Source organism: Stylophora pistillata, chromosome 2 (assembly GCF_964205215.1).
Source record: "Stylophora pistillata chromosome 2, jaStyPist1.2, whole genome shotgun sequence".
Lineage (NCBI taxonomy): Eukaryota > Metazoa > Cnidaria > Anthozoa > Scleractinia > Pocilloporidae > Stylophora > Stylophora pistillata.
The window spans coordinates 2,364,013-2,380,721 of record NC_142520.1 but is presented as its reverse complement, the minus strand read 5'-3'; the positions used below and the strand labels follow the sequence as shown (position 1 = coordinate 2,380,721).

Sequence of the window (16,709 nt, the reverse complement as noted above, 5' to 3'; positions counted from 1 at the left end):
AGCGACATATCAATGACTGCAACCATCTTGTTGTATACAAACTTCTCAAACTTTAAAACAGTGATACCTGCGAAAGTATTCAGTATAATTTTCGCGGACAATCTGATCGATTTCTCTTATATTGTGTGCTGAGACTGAAACTTTTCACCTCAAGCAAATCTCCGTCGCACGGCCCAAACAAACATAGCGAGCAACTGAGCTATTAGTTTTTATTAAAAACTAGATCATTGGATAATGCAATTCAAGACTTTTTATTGGCTTAGCCACTATGGTATATCAGCCAATATACCGTAATCTACAAATATGGCAAGCGTACGTGTCAGCTTTAATTTAAAACGGGGCTAAAAATTTAATAAAATTTAATAATTTAATTTAACGTTTTTAATAAAACAATTATTCCACTCGCGCTTGTTGGATATGAGACGATTATAGCCAACTCGGTGCTACGCGCCTCGTTGGCTATCTATCATCTCATATCCAACGCGCGCTCATGTAATAATTGTTAAATTTCCGTGTTAAAGTACACGAATGGACTCTAAAGTACACTTCACTCTTATTGGGCAGAAAAACATCAAGATTTTCTGGCACCAATCAGATGGCAGAACGACTGCGACCGTTTGGAACTGGTCTTGTAAGACAATGTCCCCAGGGGCTCTTCATGCCCTAACTTGAAATCGACCCACAGCCCCTGGGTCTCCGAGCATGCATTATATGCCATCCACTAAAAGCACCTCGGTCGAGAGGGACTGAGATAGAATGATGGACACCTCATGACGTATTATACCTTTAGATAATTATGAAGCTACGAAAACATGCCGATTCATCGCGATGACTTGAGTGTAATATTTGTTTGGGAAATTGCGTCAAAACTTTACACCCGAGAAATGGTAAGCACTAATCTATTGTTTGATGGTACTTTTAGAAAACGTTTCGCGCAATTTTAGGCAGATACTTCCGATATTTAAAAGGCGCCAAGGTATTAGGTAGTTTTGGTGGATATTAGGCGTGGACATTCACTGTAGCTCCCATTGCTGGCCCATGTTTACGTAAACACGCGGGCAATCGCCCATGTGCTTTGAAAGGAAAAGTCGTCGCGTTCATTTCAAAAATGTTTTGTTGCCGTTTATTGTCGTTGTTTTTAAATCCTAAGCTCGAACAGTCGGTGAGTTTTCATTTCAGTTGTTAATGTTGTAATTTCGTTTGTTTTAAGCGTGTTTTCTGTTTGCAGAAAACCTCTCCTTTACTGGTTAGTCGAGTTTTCGACTCAAGCAAATGTTTCTGTGGACTAAACAATTGGGCCGGGTTGTTCAAAGGCGGGTTTAGATAACCCAGGGTTACCGTGAAATTAATTTAAGATCTGAAAGCTTTAAAATTAATTTCACTTTAATTCCATTTGTTTATAATTTGTTGATTGAATGCTCTAAAAAAGAATTGGGAAAATTATTTTAAAACGGCTTTTGAACAGAGAAATATATAAACCTGGGTTAAAATTTAACCCTGGGTTAGCGCTAATCGGTCTTCGAACAACTGGGCCCAGTTTTCGACTTCTACGTGGAGTTTAGAGGTTTAACTTGTTTCATAAGAGTATTTGGAAGTGGTGGAGGCATCGTAATTTTGTTTCGGGTATATTGTTCGGTTGGAACACTTCGAATTTGGAATTATGGAAGATGACCTTGAGCTACATTTGAATTCTACGCATCAACAAGCGAGTGATCGTACACACACGACCGCGTTGGGCGGTTCGATGGAAATGGAAGAAGAAAGTGGCACAGGAAATATTCAAGTTAACTCGCGTAACGAAGTCGAAGACGTCGAGGGATATTTGAACGAGAAGAAACGCGCTCTAAACAACTCGCGCTCTGGCTATGTTGGAAATCTGACCAGAATATAAAACGAAATTACCCGTTTGATCGAAAACGGCGGAACCCAGGACGAAATCTCAAGAGAAATGGAAAATTTTAATGATGGGTGGATTAAATTTGTGGATGCTCATGATAAATACTGCAAGTGTTTGGTTGTTGGAGTTGACGCTTCGGCTTTGGAAAAGGCTGAGAAAGGTTATAAGGAGCAAATGGAGCGAAAATTAAATCTCGATACCGCTGTAAAATGGTGGCGATCCGAGTATCAGCACAGCAGTGTATTTTCAAGCTTAAGACGTAAAGGCCCGGGCAGTAAAGCTTCCAGATCGAGTTCAAAGACATCTTCGAGTACGATGTCCCGAAAAAGAGAAGCTCTTGCTTTAGCTCAGCTTAAGGTCCGCCAATTGAAAATTCACCAGCGATTGGATGAAGAAGAACGAGAGATTTGGAGGAAAAGAGAGTCAATGGAAGCCGAAATGGAGGCAGAAAAGGCTGCTATGTCTTTAAAAATTTATGAAGAAGAAAAAGGAGAAGAAGGAAGAGACATGGAATTATTAATTAGTCATGAAAGGGAACATTGTCAGGCACCTCAATTACAAGGTGTGACCGAACCAAAGGGTACTTTAGAGCCCTTTACAATGAATCGAACACCATCCCCCAAACCACAAGTTTCTACTATTCCATCTCTGTCTACGACTAATTATTTAAATGAAACAGTATCTGGATCATTTCTGCCACACCCCAAACGGGAGGCCTTTGTCGTTCCTGCCTCATCGTGTAACTCAGCTCAGCCAAATGGTTATGCGACCTTGCAACCAGTCTCTCAGCTGTCAAGTTGCAAGCAACTTAGATTTACATCCTCATTGGACAATCCTGCCTCTTGAACTGTTGGTGGCGTTACATCATCTGTGACACCTACAAGAAACACAGTCATAAGTTCGTTAACTGTACCTGTGTTTCAGCCCTGGGAATTGCAGCACACTACTTCCCGCTTGCCAAGTGGGGATTCGAAACCCTTGTTTGTTGATTCTGTAGTACCCAGTATTAAGTCTTCACAAGCATTGTATGAACAACCCGTCAGAGAATCGTGGTCTTCTGTTTGGCAAATGCCGCGAGCCCAGACATCACAAAATGTGACGTGTAACACAACACCAGCACAGCAGGTACAGCACTTTGACAGTGGAAGAGAAATGGTGAAGGCAATGAGGCAAGTGGTTACCTCGCCAAAAGTCGAATACCCCAAGTTTGATGGAAACCCACTCAGATATGTGTCATTTATTCACAACTTCGAAACTTATTTGGAACAGGACAACCTTGACGACTCTAGGCGTCTCCAACTACTGATCCAGCACTGCACTGGAAAGGCAAGAGAAGCGGTCGAGAACTGTGAGAATTTATCAGTTTCTGATGGTTATCGAGTGGCGAAAGAAACATTACGCGAGAACTTCGGGAAACCGCATGTAATTGCAGATGCGCAAATTAAGAAACTGCTACGTTTACCTAGGCTGAAGAATGTGGATGGATCTTCCTTATTAGAATTTAGTAGACACTTAGACACTGCTGATCGAACCTTGACTGGAATGGGAACTGAATATGTAGCTGACCTTTATCACATGAACACTTTGAGAGAGCTAACCAAAAAGTTGCCAATGTTCCTCCGAGCATAATGAACCGAGTGCGCTGGGAAAATTATAGTATCAGATCGTAGACCTAAGTTCGAAGATTTTGTAAAATTTATCAAAGAACGAGCCAAGTTGGTGGACAATGAATTTGGACACGACATGAACTCTGAACCCTCTAAAGAAACAGTTCTCGGAAGGAGCCAGGGGAATCAGAGCAAACTTCCCCTCCGCTCATCAACGTTCTTGACTGGAACTGGATCAACCGGTGGTCGTCAGAATGAAAACAAGAGAGGGCCAGATTTCATAAAGAATCAAGCTCCTTGTCTGGTTTGTTCCGAGCGACATGAAATTTGGAAGTGCGAAAGGTTCAAAGGTTTCACATATGGAGAGAAAAGGAAAGTTGTGCAACAGGGTGGACTTTGCAACAAATTTCTTGTAAAGGGACACATAGCTAAGGAGTACCCCAAAGTGAGTTTCAAGTGCCAAAAGTCTAGTTGTGGAGTTAACCACCACACCCTAATCCATCGTCACACTATAGGAACCGGAGGAGAAGCTAATGCTGATGCCGAACAACAATCGCGAGCAAGACAAGGAAATGCTTTGCTCCCTAATGTGACTGGGGCCGAGAATGATAGAGAAGTAACTGTAGCGGCCACTGGGGCCGGAGAAAACCGAGTTTGTCTTGGGATCCTGCCTGTCAAAGTTCAAGGAAAGGGTAGCGACAGGATGTTTGAAACGTATGCTCTGCTTGACAATGGTTCGGAGGTGACACTGTGCCATGAAAGGCTGGCAAAAGAACTTAAGCTTAATGGAAATAGACAGTTTCACATTGACTGGAATGACGGGTTCAGCCCAGGTGGAAGGTTGCCTTGTGGATTTGGTGGTGAAGTCCTTGGATGAATCAGTTACTGTCGAATTGTTGAATGTGAAAACAGTCAATGATATGCCAATTTCTACAAGTTGTATAGCGAAGACAGAAGATCTTACTTGGTGGCCTCATCTTCAAGACATTGATATTCCAGTGCTAGAATATGGAGAAGTCTTGCTGTTGATTGGGATCAAAGAGAATCCTGCCCTGTTCCTTCCACTTGAATGTAAATCTGGTGGCCACGATGAGCCGATAGCTATCCGATACAGCTTGGGATGGACAGTGATAAGTCCAATGGAGGGTCAGAAAGGGGATCACGGTTGCTCAGTGAATTTTGTCCGCACGAAGGAAAGTCAGTGGAGGCAAGGGGGAGTCCACGCCAACACTGAGCCGTTTGAACATTTGTGTAATGGAAGTCGCCTTGATAGTGAAACTGGTTTAGTGGAAAGAAATGCAGGTGTCATTAAAGAGCAGGAGCAAGCTGTTAGTAGCGTGAAAGGCCCAGAAAACAACGAAGAAGAGCTTTAAATTCATGTGAATGTCCTTCAGCCAAACGAAAATGTTAAACACCATACTGATGATGAATTCTTACATCGCCAACTTGAGCGACCTTGGAAAACGGATTTGGTGACTCTTCCGTTGGAATAGATACCTTACCATCCAATGAAGACAACAAAGCCTTAGACAAGAGGAACAATCCCTACAAAGAGTGGGTGACCACTTTCAAGTTGCTCTGCCATGGCAGGAAGAATTGCTTTACCTCCCCAATGATAAACCAATGGCGGAACAAAGGTTAACAAAATGGCTTAGCAATGACCGGAAGGTGTTGGCTGAAATACCACAATCTGAAAGAGCAAGTTCAGTGGTCAACTTGAACATAGAAGATTTGCCCACAGCGTGTGCGCTTGGTTTGAAATGGAACGTAGAGACTGACAAATTTATCTGGGAGGTGTCAGCCAAAATTCAGCGATTACTGGAAGAGAAACCATTGAATAGACGTGCAGTGTTGTCAGTTGTTAGTTCATTATTTGATCCACTTGGTTTTATCTCCTCCTTCATAATGAAGGCCAAGCTATTACTGCAAGAACTTTGTCCGAAGAAGGTGGGATGGGACGGTGTGCATTGGTGAACAAGCAAGGGTTCAGTGGCTACGCTGGCTAGAAGACCTTCCAAAATTACAAGCATTCCAAATCGAACGATGTTTTAAGCCGAAGGACTTTGGCGAGACAAAGAATGTTCAGCTGCACATTTTCTCAGATGGATCTCGTGTAGGCTATGTAGTAGTAGCCAATCTACGCCTTGTTGACATTTTCGACAACATCCATTGCTTTGTCATGGGAAAGGCACGGCTGGCCCCCATTCATGAAATCACGATTCCAAGGTTAGAATTATCAGCAGCAGTTATCTCAGTTAGGCAGTACCAGATCATAAGTGAAGAAGTGGAAATCAAGATAGATCGAGTGAAGTACTGGACGGACTCTACTACCGTATTGAAATGCCTTAAAATTGACACCAAGCGGTTTCACACCTTTGAGTTGAATCGCCTTACCACGATCCGTAGCATATCATCCACCTCAGATTGGAGATACGTCAACCGAGATGAGAATCCAGCAGACGATGCATCCAAAGGCTTGAGGCTTGACGAGGTGATCAAGAATAAGCGGTGGTTAAATGGTCCAGCGTTCCTTTGGGAAGAAAAATCCTGTTGGCCAGCAATGATTGAAGTGCCCCCCTTGAAAGATAGCGATCCCGAAGTAAGAAAGGAAAGCCGAGTCTACACCACTGTTTTAAAAAATGCGGTTTTCCACAACTTTGGAAATTCATAAAAAATCAGGGTTTTAACTAGTAAACACAAAAATTTTTGTGGCCTTTTCCTCAGTGCAATAGAGAGATTTAATATGGTCAAAAACTTTTTTTGAGGTTATAGGCACTTTAAGCCTTAAAAATAAGTTTTTATGTTAATACCTAATTTCTGTATAATTTGCTGGTAGAATGGTTTATGCACCAGAAAGAGAAAAAGTATGGACTTTTTTCCAAAAGTTTTAGTGATCCAAGGTTTGATGAGCAGTGGTACATTGTAAGTTCCTTCCTAGAGCTTTTTTGCTCTCTTTCAAACCTGAGTTTAGGGTCATCAATTTAACAAGTTTACATCCCTTTAGTGTCTAGGATAAAGTGTCTCAAATATGAACAATATTTTTCAAAGGAGCTTTTATTTCTTTATTGGAAGAGGCCTGCTGGATCTACTGAGCCAACATACTATATTTTGTCCGCTTGGAAAGCAGACTACACAGGGGAAGGAATTTGGGTGGCAGTGGTTGACGATGGAGTTGATGGCAGTCTTCCTGAACTATCACCCAACTATGTAAATACATTATTTCACAAAATTATTGGTTGTTAATTATTGATGGCCTAGTAGGAGTGACAAACTCTTTATTTGATGAAATACATACATGCAGCCATGATGGAGTGACTTATCCAGGTGGCTTTTTAGTCAATCGGAACTCCCAAATTGCATCATCAAAACTTGTAGTCAGTTATGGTGTTTCTGCATTCTCAGAACTATCATGTGACACTTTAGTAAATGGCAGTTGGTGAGAATTTTGTAGGAAGTAATGGTATGATGATTAGGAAGGAGAGGATTGACAGCTAGTCATCTGACTCTAGCTTTAGTGCTATAATAATTATTCTAACCTATTCTTGTGTAACTTTTTTATCATTCCTTGACTTTGTTTTGTTTCATTGAAGAACTTAACATTAAGTTATGATTATGTGGATGGTAATGATGTAAATCCTTAAGAAAAAAAAGGGGTAGGGTAAGTGTACGTAAATGACTTTGTTGTGATGGTATTGTGGAAAAAAGTGTACGTTAAATTTCAAAAATACCCCTGCATTGCCTCCCACCAGGCCTGGGCTTTCAATAAATGTCTGGTGCCAAAATTCTTGCAACAGCAGGATCACATGTCATTAGTCAATATAAAAATTTTTTGTTTACTTGTCTTTTAATAATTTTTAACTTGTTTACTAGACTATACATGTAGTGTAAAAGCATTGTGTCTTTTAGTTTGAACTCATCTATCAAAATTCCTAGATGAACCCATGCACAAAGGTTATGCCTATTTTAAGTCACCCCTGTTTCCAAACTTATATCCTCAAATTGGGAGTGAGGCTGTTGGGTGGTTCATTCCATATTCTTCAAAAAAATTCATTTTGTTGGTGTCAAAACTACATGTGATGTATCATCTTGCCACTAAATCATAGTGAACCACCACCTTACTATTATGGGGGAAAAACTTGACCAAAGTATTACCATGCACATCTGCAAATATCTTATTCTCAATTGTGATTCTCTCTCAGTCATGGTAATAGATGTGCTGGTATCATAGCTGGAACAGCTGATAACGGAATCTGTGGGGTAGGATTGGCCTACAAGGCTACAGTTGCAGGTAATAACTGATCAACGAGTTCTTAACCTTTAATTCCCAGTAGTGATTAACATGTAACTTCTCCCTCTGATTTCCATACATTATCCAGCAAACAGGTAATGAGAATACTCAAACTTATCAGGTAGAAGTTGCTACCTTGACTGAACACTAAATTCTTATAACCAGTTTTCAAGGAAATGTGTAGCAGCTAGAGGGGAGAATTAATAATCAGATCTTGGGAGTTTAATATTCTCATCATCAATGTCTGTAGAGAATTCTTCTTTAATGGAATAGACCTTTCCCACATCAATCTTCTTAATTTCATTTACAAGAGGATTATAAGTAAGAAGCTTTGGTAGGGCAGTTTGACTTAAACTTGATAGCTGTCTTACCCCCCCCCCCCCCTCTTAGCATCACTAGACTTCATTGATGATGCTAGCCTCACAGCTTGGTATTTCCTTTTCCCCATTACCCCAGATGTATAGTAAGTAGCTATGCTACGTAATACATTATCTTTTTAACATTCAAATTCTGCCAACCGTTCTTTTTTACATTGCTTGATGATATAATTTGTAACCTTACTGTTAGATAATATATAATCACCTAGAACACTGGTTTTGCACTTTTTAGATATGGTGTGGAAGAGACCATGAAGTGCCGGTCTTTTATTGGAAATTGTTCCTCCATGAATCTTCATGGCAGCTTCAAATGTTTCGTTACATCTACGCTGTAGTGTCTTAGGTGAGACGGTGTCAGTTGGTGGACACACACGAGTCACCGTTTACAAAAAAGAGACTACTGAATATGCCTTGTTATTTTTTCATAGCTTCTAATTCTGAATTCTCAGATAGAATGGTGTTGTACACTTGAGACAATAGCCACATCTAATACTGTAATCCAGAAAGTATCCTTGCAATATACATATTAAAGATTGCATATTATGCTTCAGTTATCATCTCAGCATGAAAATAAGAGAATTAACCAGTATCATAAAGAATACCCTGACTTCTCTTGTTCCTGCCTGTAATTATTATTTTCAAACAAACATGACATAACAACATATCTTTATTTCACCTTCTGGGGTGTGAACTTCTTTTTGTTGACTCTCAGTCAGTCCTTTTTTCTGAAAATATTCCATAAGCTTAAAAGTCTCCACATTTTACAACTTTAATCTGTTAATAAAATGTCTCAAAACATTACTGTCAAAACTTGCAGAGCTAAAAGATTCTGTGTTTATGTATGTAGATATACGCTTATTATATTACAAATCTTAAATTTCATGCAGTACTGTGCATTTTCCTTTTAAATTTGGTAATTTTGGTTTGCTTGGGCTTCAACAACAAAAATATGAACAAAACAGTGTTTTCCAGATCAAAACCTGATTTCTCCACACCTGCACGACTATTTGTACTATGATTGTCTTAGAAGAATTTGTCATTGGTTTGTGTTACAAAGTGAGGCCAATGTGTTTTAAGAAAGAACTGATAAGGGACTAAACAGTGAAACATATAGACTAAATATTTAACGATGGATTTCAAAGACTACCTTTTTAATAAGTTAGGGAAATGATACAGTAGCGAGAACGGATTCGAGTGGTATTAATTTCATTTCAACAGAAGGCAGTCATTCTTAATTTCGGCCCTGTGTTTACCTTATCATCCAGTCTCTGAGCTTTTCGCTGAAGTGTTTTCACCTCTTTGGAAAGCTGAGAAAGGCTGGCTTTCTCTCTGGCGAACTCCTCCTGCAAGCTTTTCCTTGCCTTGTTGTATTGCCCAACAGCAAAGCGGTTATATTGCTTTCGCTTGAGAGGCACATCACTCGTGTTGAAGGTTCGAAAAGTAAGTCTTGATCATTTCAGTACCGGTCTGTTCGTGCTCAAGTCTGACACAAACCACTCATAAAAAAGCAATATTTCTGAAAAAGTAAAACGAAATCCCCAAAACGAAAAACATACGTTTCTCACCGAAGGTTTGTAGTTTCCATTTTTGCAACACTTTTGAACATAACACTTGATGTTATGTTCAGAAGAACGAAAAAGCCTTTTGAAGCTGAAGTTAGCCATTTTTAGAGCAGTTCCTCACGGCTCCATGATAAGGCAAAAAGCGAAGACGAAGGAAAATTCACATAATTAACTTTTTCCGTTTAATTTGGTATCAAACTAAAGCTTGCTCTTCGTATTTTCGCAGGATAATGCTTTCAACTCATCCCGCGCTTTCCTAAACAGCAACGCGGGCATTATGTATACCTTTCCAAACTAGTTTCCAGGGCTATAAGTTATGACAACGGCCATATCGCCATCTTTGGCGACATTGCGTGACCAAAAATTGCCGACAGCTGACCCGGCGTGTGCATGATCGGTTCAAATAGCTCAGACATATCAAGTTGGTCAAGAAAATAGTGAAATACAAAAAGCAAACAACTAAAACTCACCATGCAGTAAACTTGAACTCCATTCAAGGTGATCAAAAGAAGGCTGACCAAAAAAACCAACTGAAAGACAGACTTAACCGTATAGCTAGGTTACGAAAAGAAAGGCGCTAATAAGTAAGTTTCCCTGTAGAATATTCCAAATAACTTCAGGATTAGCTTCAAGTTTGCAAAAATGAGGTACTTGTAGCATGATGAAGCTACTTGTTGTATTTCAAACAGAGAAATAAGCCTAACTGATTGTGTTGATAAACAGCCTTATGATACGGATGAAAGCAGTCCTAGTAATAATAAACCCTAACTATGTAGTAACGGAAATAAGGCCTGCGATACCGGTGCAGTGCTCTACCAACTGAGCTACTAAGCCAACTGGAAGCTGGTCAGTATGTTAGTTCGTATTAAACCTGTCGAAGTGATGAATCAATTAATTTGAATATTTGAAAATCATATATGTGCATGTACTGCAGTTTTAAGAAATGTATGAAAGCAATCCATGCAGTAATGAACCCCACTTATATAGTAGTGAAAATAAATTTTCTTTTTAGGCCTTATTTCCACCGTGTCTGCATAAATAGGATTCATTACTGTGAGAATTGCTTTCATACAATTCCTGAAACCGCAGTACACGTAGGTGACTTACATAATACATAATTATATTCAAATTCAATGACACATCGTGAACATGGGATTTCACAAAGTGAGATGGAATAAAAGCAATTTTCTCAGCAGATATACTGTGTTGTTTTGAACTTCTTTAGGTGAACAGGCGAAAATTCGTCCGAACTCAGCAAGATGGAGGCCAGAGCCGATTATATACTGAGTTTTTCACCTGCGCCGACACGAAAACTGATAATCAGTACTATAGACCACTTTCATAAATGGCTGCCGGATTAATATTCTTTTGTTTAAATATAAATTAGCCCTACTGGCCTCGTTCTCCAGTACAAAATTCAAAAGTTATCTCAAGCGAGGCCAGTAGGGCTAATTTAAATTTAAACAAAAGAATATCTATACGGCAGCCATTTATGAAAGTGGTCTATAGGTACAGTTACAGAATTGTTTGGTTATTGTTGCTAATCATGATAACTGAAGTGGCTTTGAACAGTGACAAATATTGTTGAACGTGCCTGGTTAACTGATTAGTCTTCGCTTTTAGCTTAAGGAAGCTGGCAATTCGGGAAAACAATTGGTAACGCTCTCCGATGTTACGACTGAAGCAGAAGTTTAAGGTTGCTTCCTACCTTCGCGGATGTCCTTCGGGAGAAAAATTCGTACGCGCGCTAGTTTGAAGAAAACTCTAGCAAACTACACATCAAAACAAAGCTTAATAAATGCAGTTTACGATAAAAATATAATTTAGGCAGTTTTTTTTCATTTAGGATGTGTCAGGAGCCGGTAAGGCGGGAAACGACCGAGGGTCCTTCTCTTGAATTAATCGGGTGTCGGACCTGCGGCACGAGAAAAATGGCTGCACAGTCTCATTCAGAAGGCATCAATCAACAAAAGTGTGTCAGGCTTTTCCGATATTCTGATTGCTTGTCTGGATATTCGCATCTAAAGTTCGATTAGCGAAAAATATGCGTAGTGTGTTTCGTAAATGGACATCAAATTTCAAATATCAAAATTTCCTGACACGCTTTTGTTCGTGATCATCTCAGGAATGTGTTGGCGAAATTTGACGAAAATCGGTCAAATCTACATACCCTATAAATTTGCTCACAGTGGATGTATTCCTCTCAAAATCAAATGCGAGATTTTAGCTCCTACAGATTTGTAAACAACTAGCACCACACCAGGAGATTAGAGAGATTTAGCACCACGTTTATGTGAAGCGGCAAACGTCAGCTCGCCCTTTCACGTTTCCCGTAAAACAGCGTGAACCCTCCTGCTTTCGCCTCGCGTGAGCTCACGTTATGGTGGATTTGAAGGCGCCCCTGTATAACTAACAAGAAATAGTTTTGGTGCCCTTTTTGCGGCAGTTAATTTTTACTGTGTGAGAGAAAAAGTGAAGAAAATCTTACGCACACGGGAAATGCGAAACAAATGAATAAAGGCTGATAGTTTCGAAAGAAACTGTTTAGGGCTGCGTCGGTGGGAGTAACCGACGAAGGGCTAACGCTTCGCTCCGACGAAGGGCTAACGCTCGAAACGTCAGCTTTTGTAATCATTACTGTGGCCACTTTACCATAATGATTTCAAATTTGTTGATATATCCAAATTAAATGCGAAGCAGGTCACTTTCACGTAGAAACATCATAGCACAACCGGCAAACGTGAAAAAATGGCGGGAAAACCAAGGTCACGTGGTCTCTCTTGCCGTTTACGTTTCACGTAAACGCGGTGCTAAATAGTCAGATTAAGCACCGCGAAAACGGCGAACGCTGAACGTCGGCTAGCCGTTTACCGTTTGCCGTTCCGTCCGCGAGGTTCGTCTGTTTAAGCTTCCCGACGACACGGCCGAACAAATGTTCTCAATCGCCATTAACTGCGACTAGAAATAATGGATACAAAGAAGTAATGTATTTTCCGCTTGAATTTGAACTCTATTAGTTATAGCTTTACAAGCAGTTCATATAGAAGTAAGATGATAAACGAAGCTTACCTATAAAATCAAGCAATCAAAATGTAGAAATACTCAATGTGCATGTGCTCTTTAGTTTCCTGACTTAAAAATTTTTTTTCTAAATAAAACTGGATGGTGCCTTTACAATGATATCAAAAGTAATACACTGTACAAATTCGTATACAATCTAGACTCAAATGATTTACCCATCAGTATTACAAATCTTCTTCCTTGTCAGAATATAAACAAATTGTTTATATTCTGATCCTTTCCAGATGAGCTTTAAAATGTTCTCCAAAGTTAACGTGTTCATTTCTTCCAAGAAATCAGCCCAAATAGGTGGAGGACCCCAATTTGGGGATAGAGCTCATTCTTTGAGATCCCTTGTTTCCAATATTTCTCGTACATTGTCTATTGAAAACAGGGCGGTGCTTTCTGCATGAAATATTTCTAGGGACGTGAGATTTTTTACAACAACATCTATCAAGGAAGCTATATGCTCGTCACCAAACTGACAATGAGAAATATTTAACACTTTAAGGAAACTACCATTGTATTTTAGACATATCAGTGTGTTGTTCGGCTCGATACTTGTGCAGCCAGTCAAAATCAAACTCGTTAAACAAATTTATCTCGCCAATGAACTCTATAGTGGTGATTGAGGTATTGTATGATAAATCCAGATGCCTTAGATTTTCACATAACGCAAGAGCATTTTCAGTGTGCATAGCAGGACTATTGTAACGGACACGTTTTTGAGAGAGCTGCAATGCGAGATCACGAAAGTGTTTGGCGTAATTCACAATGACTAACTCAAAACCATCAACGTCAAATTCGGCATTTGTTTTCAGCGATCGCCATGATGACCCAGAATCATTCACTATTTTATAAAAACGTCTACAAACACGTGCTACAATGTTCAGGCAATCTTGCACTTTGAAGAATTGAAAAATATGCTTCAATATATCAGAAGGAAGGTCGCACAAGCAATGACCTGTCAAAGTTAACAAAATGAGGGGATATTACATAGAACAATCTCATTAAAATTATGTTCACATGTACTAGTCTAGTTTATCGAAAGTCTTCTGTTTTTCATCAAACAATGGTTCAATAAAACTATCGGAATCAAACAATCGAAAAACAAGATTCGCAATGAAATGAATGCGGCTCACCTGAATTCACTTGTCGCTGGTCAACAGCACTGTCTTGGCGTTCTCTGTTTGATACAGAAAAAAATAAATATTGTTACAATAAGGTATAAGTATTTTATAAATGATTTTTTTAGATTGAGTTTCAATTAAGATAGCACAAGTTTTTTATAAACTTAAAACAATCACCCAAACTCACTCACCGTGTTTCAACGTCATCAGCACTCGGTTAGATCCATCATTCTTAAAAACTTTAAATTACTTCAAAACGATCCAGAGACAAGCACTATCTTTTCGCAGCCTCCGCTCATTTCATTCAAACGCGACAAAAACATAGGCAATTTTTTGGTCAGAAGTTCTTTTCAGACTAATGACCAACCAGGCACTTTTAAATGCGCTCGTGCACGATGCAAAACGTGTCCTTTCATTCACAATACTGATAAAATATCGGGACCTAAACGATCCATTAAGATCACCGATCACTTCACGTGCACCTCCGCCAATGTAATCTATTGCATAACTTGCACTTATTGCAAAAAGATATCCATCGGCGAAACAGGCAGAAGACTAGGTGACCGATTCTGAGAACACCTTCGAGACGCGGAAAGGAATGACAAGGACACATCGAAACCAGTCGCTAGGCATTTTAATTTACCTAATCATTCTAAGCAACATATGGCAATCTGCGGTCTTTCCTTACACTTAAGTAGCACGGAAAGCCGTAAAAATCTTGAACAAAAGCTCATCTTTCAAACGGCAGTCTAAATCCCACAGGGATCAACGAACGCTTTTCATTCCACTAATTTATTGTTGTTATTCTCGTTGCCATGTTCCCACCAATAACTTGGCTCCATTTTCTGCCTTTAAAAGCACACACAACCCACAATTCCTCTATTCGCTCCGACGAAGGGCCTATGCTCGAAACGTTAGCTTTTGTAATCGTTACGGTGGCCAATTTACCATTTCAACTTTGTTGATATATGCAAACTAACAGTGATGACTCTTTTTCGTAAGGGAGCATGTTTATCCAAAATCAGAGAAAGAACAGAATCATATTGATCACAGAGCTCTGACAGGTTCAATGAAGGTGAGTTGTATAGTGAGGAGGAGCGAATATCGGCACCACAACTGTCTAAGTCAATGTTGCATAGTTTACGAGACATGACAGCGAGTTTCGCGTGAGGTGGTTTCTTGATAGCCAGGCTGCAGGCTGATAGCCAGGCTGTAGACCAGTTAGCCAGGCTGTTGACCAGGCTGTTGACCAGTTAGCTTGTTTGTCTTTGGGGGACGTAATTTCGGAAGTTCAGAGTAGTTTGCAGATACAAAGGTGTGTGGGTAGTATGAACTAGAGCTAGTAAAGTATGAATATGGTGTAGAGCACGGTCTTTTTAAGCGTTCTTTGATTTCTCTAGTGAACCTGTAGTCAAACTCAAGCTGCAACGGCATGTCACTGGCACCCGTTCTCATCTCAGAAAACGTATTTTCTACAACCAGGGTCAAATTGCTCTTTATGTTAAATCTAGCACTCAAACCAGGACTAAACCGGTCCAAAAGGGCCTTAATTTGACGCAGTGACTTGACTAATCGTCTCTCGTCTCCAATGACAACTGAAGAAACGGTTCCTTGAGGGCCCTGTGTTTCACCATGCGTGCCTGTTACAATCTTGACATCGTCGACGCACTCTTGGTCAAATCGATAAACCAATTCTAGTCTCTCTACTGCTGGCGTTATCTCGATAGCGAGAGGAGCTTGCTTTTTAAGGTGGGGTCCAAATGTTTCTCCGAACAAATGTAGGTACTTCAAATATTCCACCAAACTGTTGACACTGCTCGTCATTCGTAGTGCACCTGTCGATGTGTCCACAGTAAACAACGTTTTCATGTCAAAACATATTCCTGTCGGTTGAGAGAGCTGTGCCTTGCTTCCTTTCCTAATCCCCTGTCCGTCACCAACTAGCACGAAATATTCCTTTGTGACAGGATTAATGACCTTGACCTTGCAATCTCCAGTGTCACTGGATGCTATGGCATGATCACTGTAGTTAGTTAAACTATGTACCCTGTTACAGAGCGAGCCACCATTACTAGCAATCTTCTCAATCTTGTTTTCTTTGAACTCGGCTACCCTATAGACTCCTCCTCTTACATCGTGTGCTGATACATAAATCACGTTATTGACAGAAACTATTCCATACAAGAGTTCACAACTGAGCTGAAGGGAGGTAATGACTGTACCGTTTAGGCTGACAAGGTTTGAATGAAGCTCTGTGACATATACAGTGCCCTTGAACGTTGAAACGTACGTACGTCCTTCAGTATCAAAACAAATCGCCACAGGTTGATTAATTTCTTTATCGAGTCTCACGTGCTGATTACCAACTGAATTTCTTTTATGTTGCAATTCGTTTGGGTCAAAGGTTTCAATGCTCTTTAGAGCTTCTTTGAGTTTTTCTTGTAGGTATTTCTTTGGTTTCTTATTCCAATCTTCCATCCATTTATCAACAAATCTCAGCTTTTCTTTGAGCTTCTCGATTGTTAATTTGGTCACATCAACAATAGTTTCACCCTTCAGGTCTTTGAATTAATGCGATTGCATCTTTACCTTCTTTCTTTGACTCGGCACAATACAGAGTATCCTTGAAAACCGCTCTTTCAATTGGGTGCTCCAAGCAATCCATTTCAATCGTTACATTCGCTGGGTAGTGATTTGCTTGCACTTTGTACACTTTACCATTCATAACGTCGCTGACAAAAACATGCCCTGATGGGCCCAGACATAAGTGACCAGGCATTCAGTGACC

The 16,709-nt window shown here is 40.0% G+C and overlaps 2 protein-coding genes and 1 long non-coding RNA gene across 3 annotated transcripts; all 3 read left to right on the top strand.

Moving 5' to 3' along the window:
• The first annotated feature begins 2,965 nt into the window (after positions 1–2,965).
• LOC111326566 (uncharacterized) lies at positions 2,966–3,526 on the top strand. The gene has a single exon (XM_022930575.2). The coding sequence runs from the start codon at positions 2,966–2,968 to the stop codon at positions 3,524–3,526; it is 561 nt and encodes a 186-aa protein (XP_022786310.2).
• Positions 3,527–5,127: 1,601 nt separating this feature from the next.
• LOC148736652 (uncharacterized) lies at positions 5,128–6,175 on the top strand. Its single transcript, XM_088749159.1, has 2 exons — positions 5,128–5,357; positions 5,416–6,175. The coding sequence occupies exons 1-2, from the start codon at positions 5,128–5,130 to the stop codon at positions 6,173–6,175; spliced, it is 990 nt and encodes a 329-aa protein (XP_088605285.1).
• A 383-nt stretch (positions 6,176–6,558) lies between these two features.
• Positions 6,559–8,719, top strand: LOC148736651 (uncharacterized). The gene is made up of 3 exons (XR_015996380.1): positions 6,559–6,711; positions 7,095–7,792; positions 8,402–8,719. It is a non-coding gene; the product is annotated as an uncharacterized LOC148736651 (long non-coding RNA).
• Positions 8,720–16,709: the final 7,990 nt, after the last annotated feature.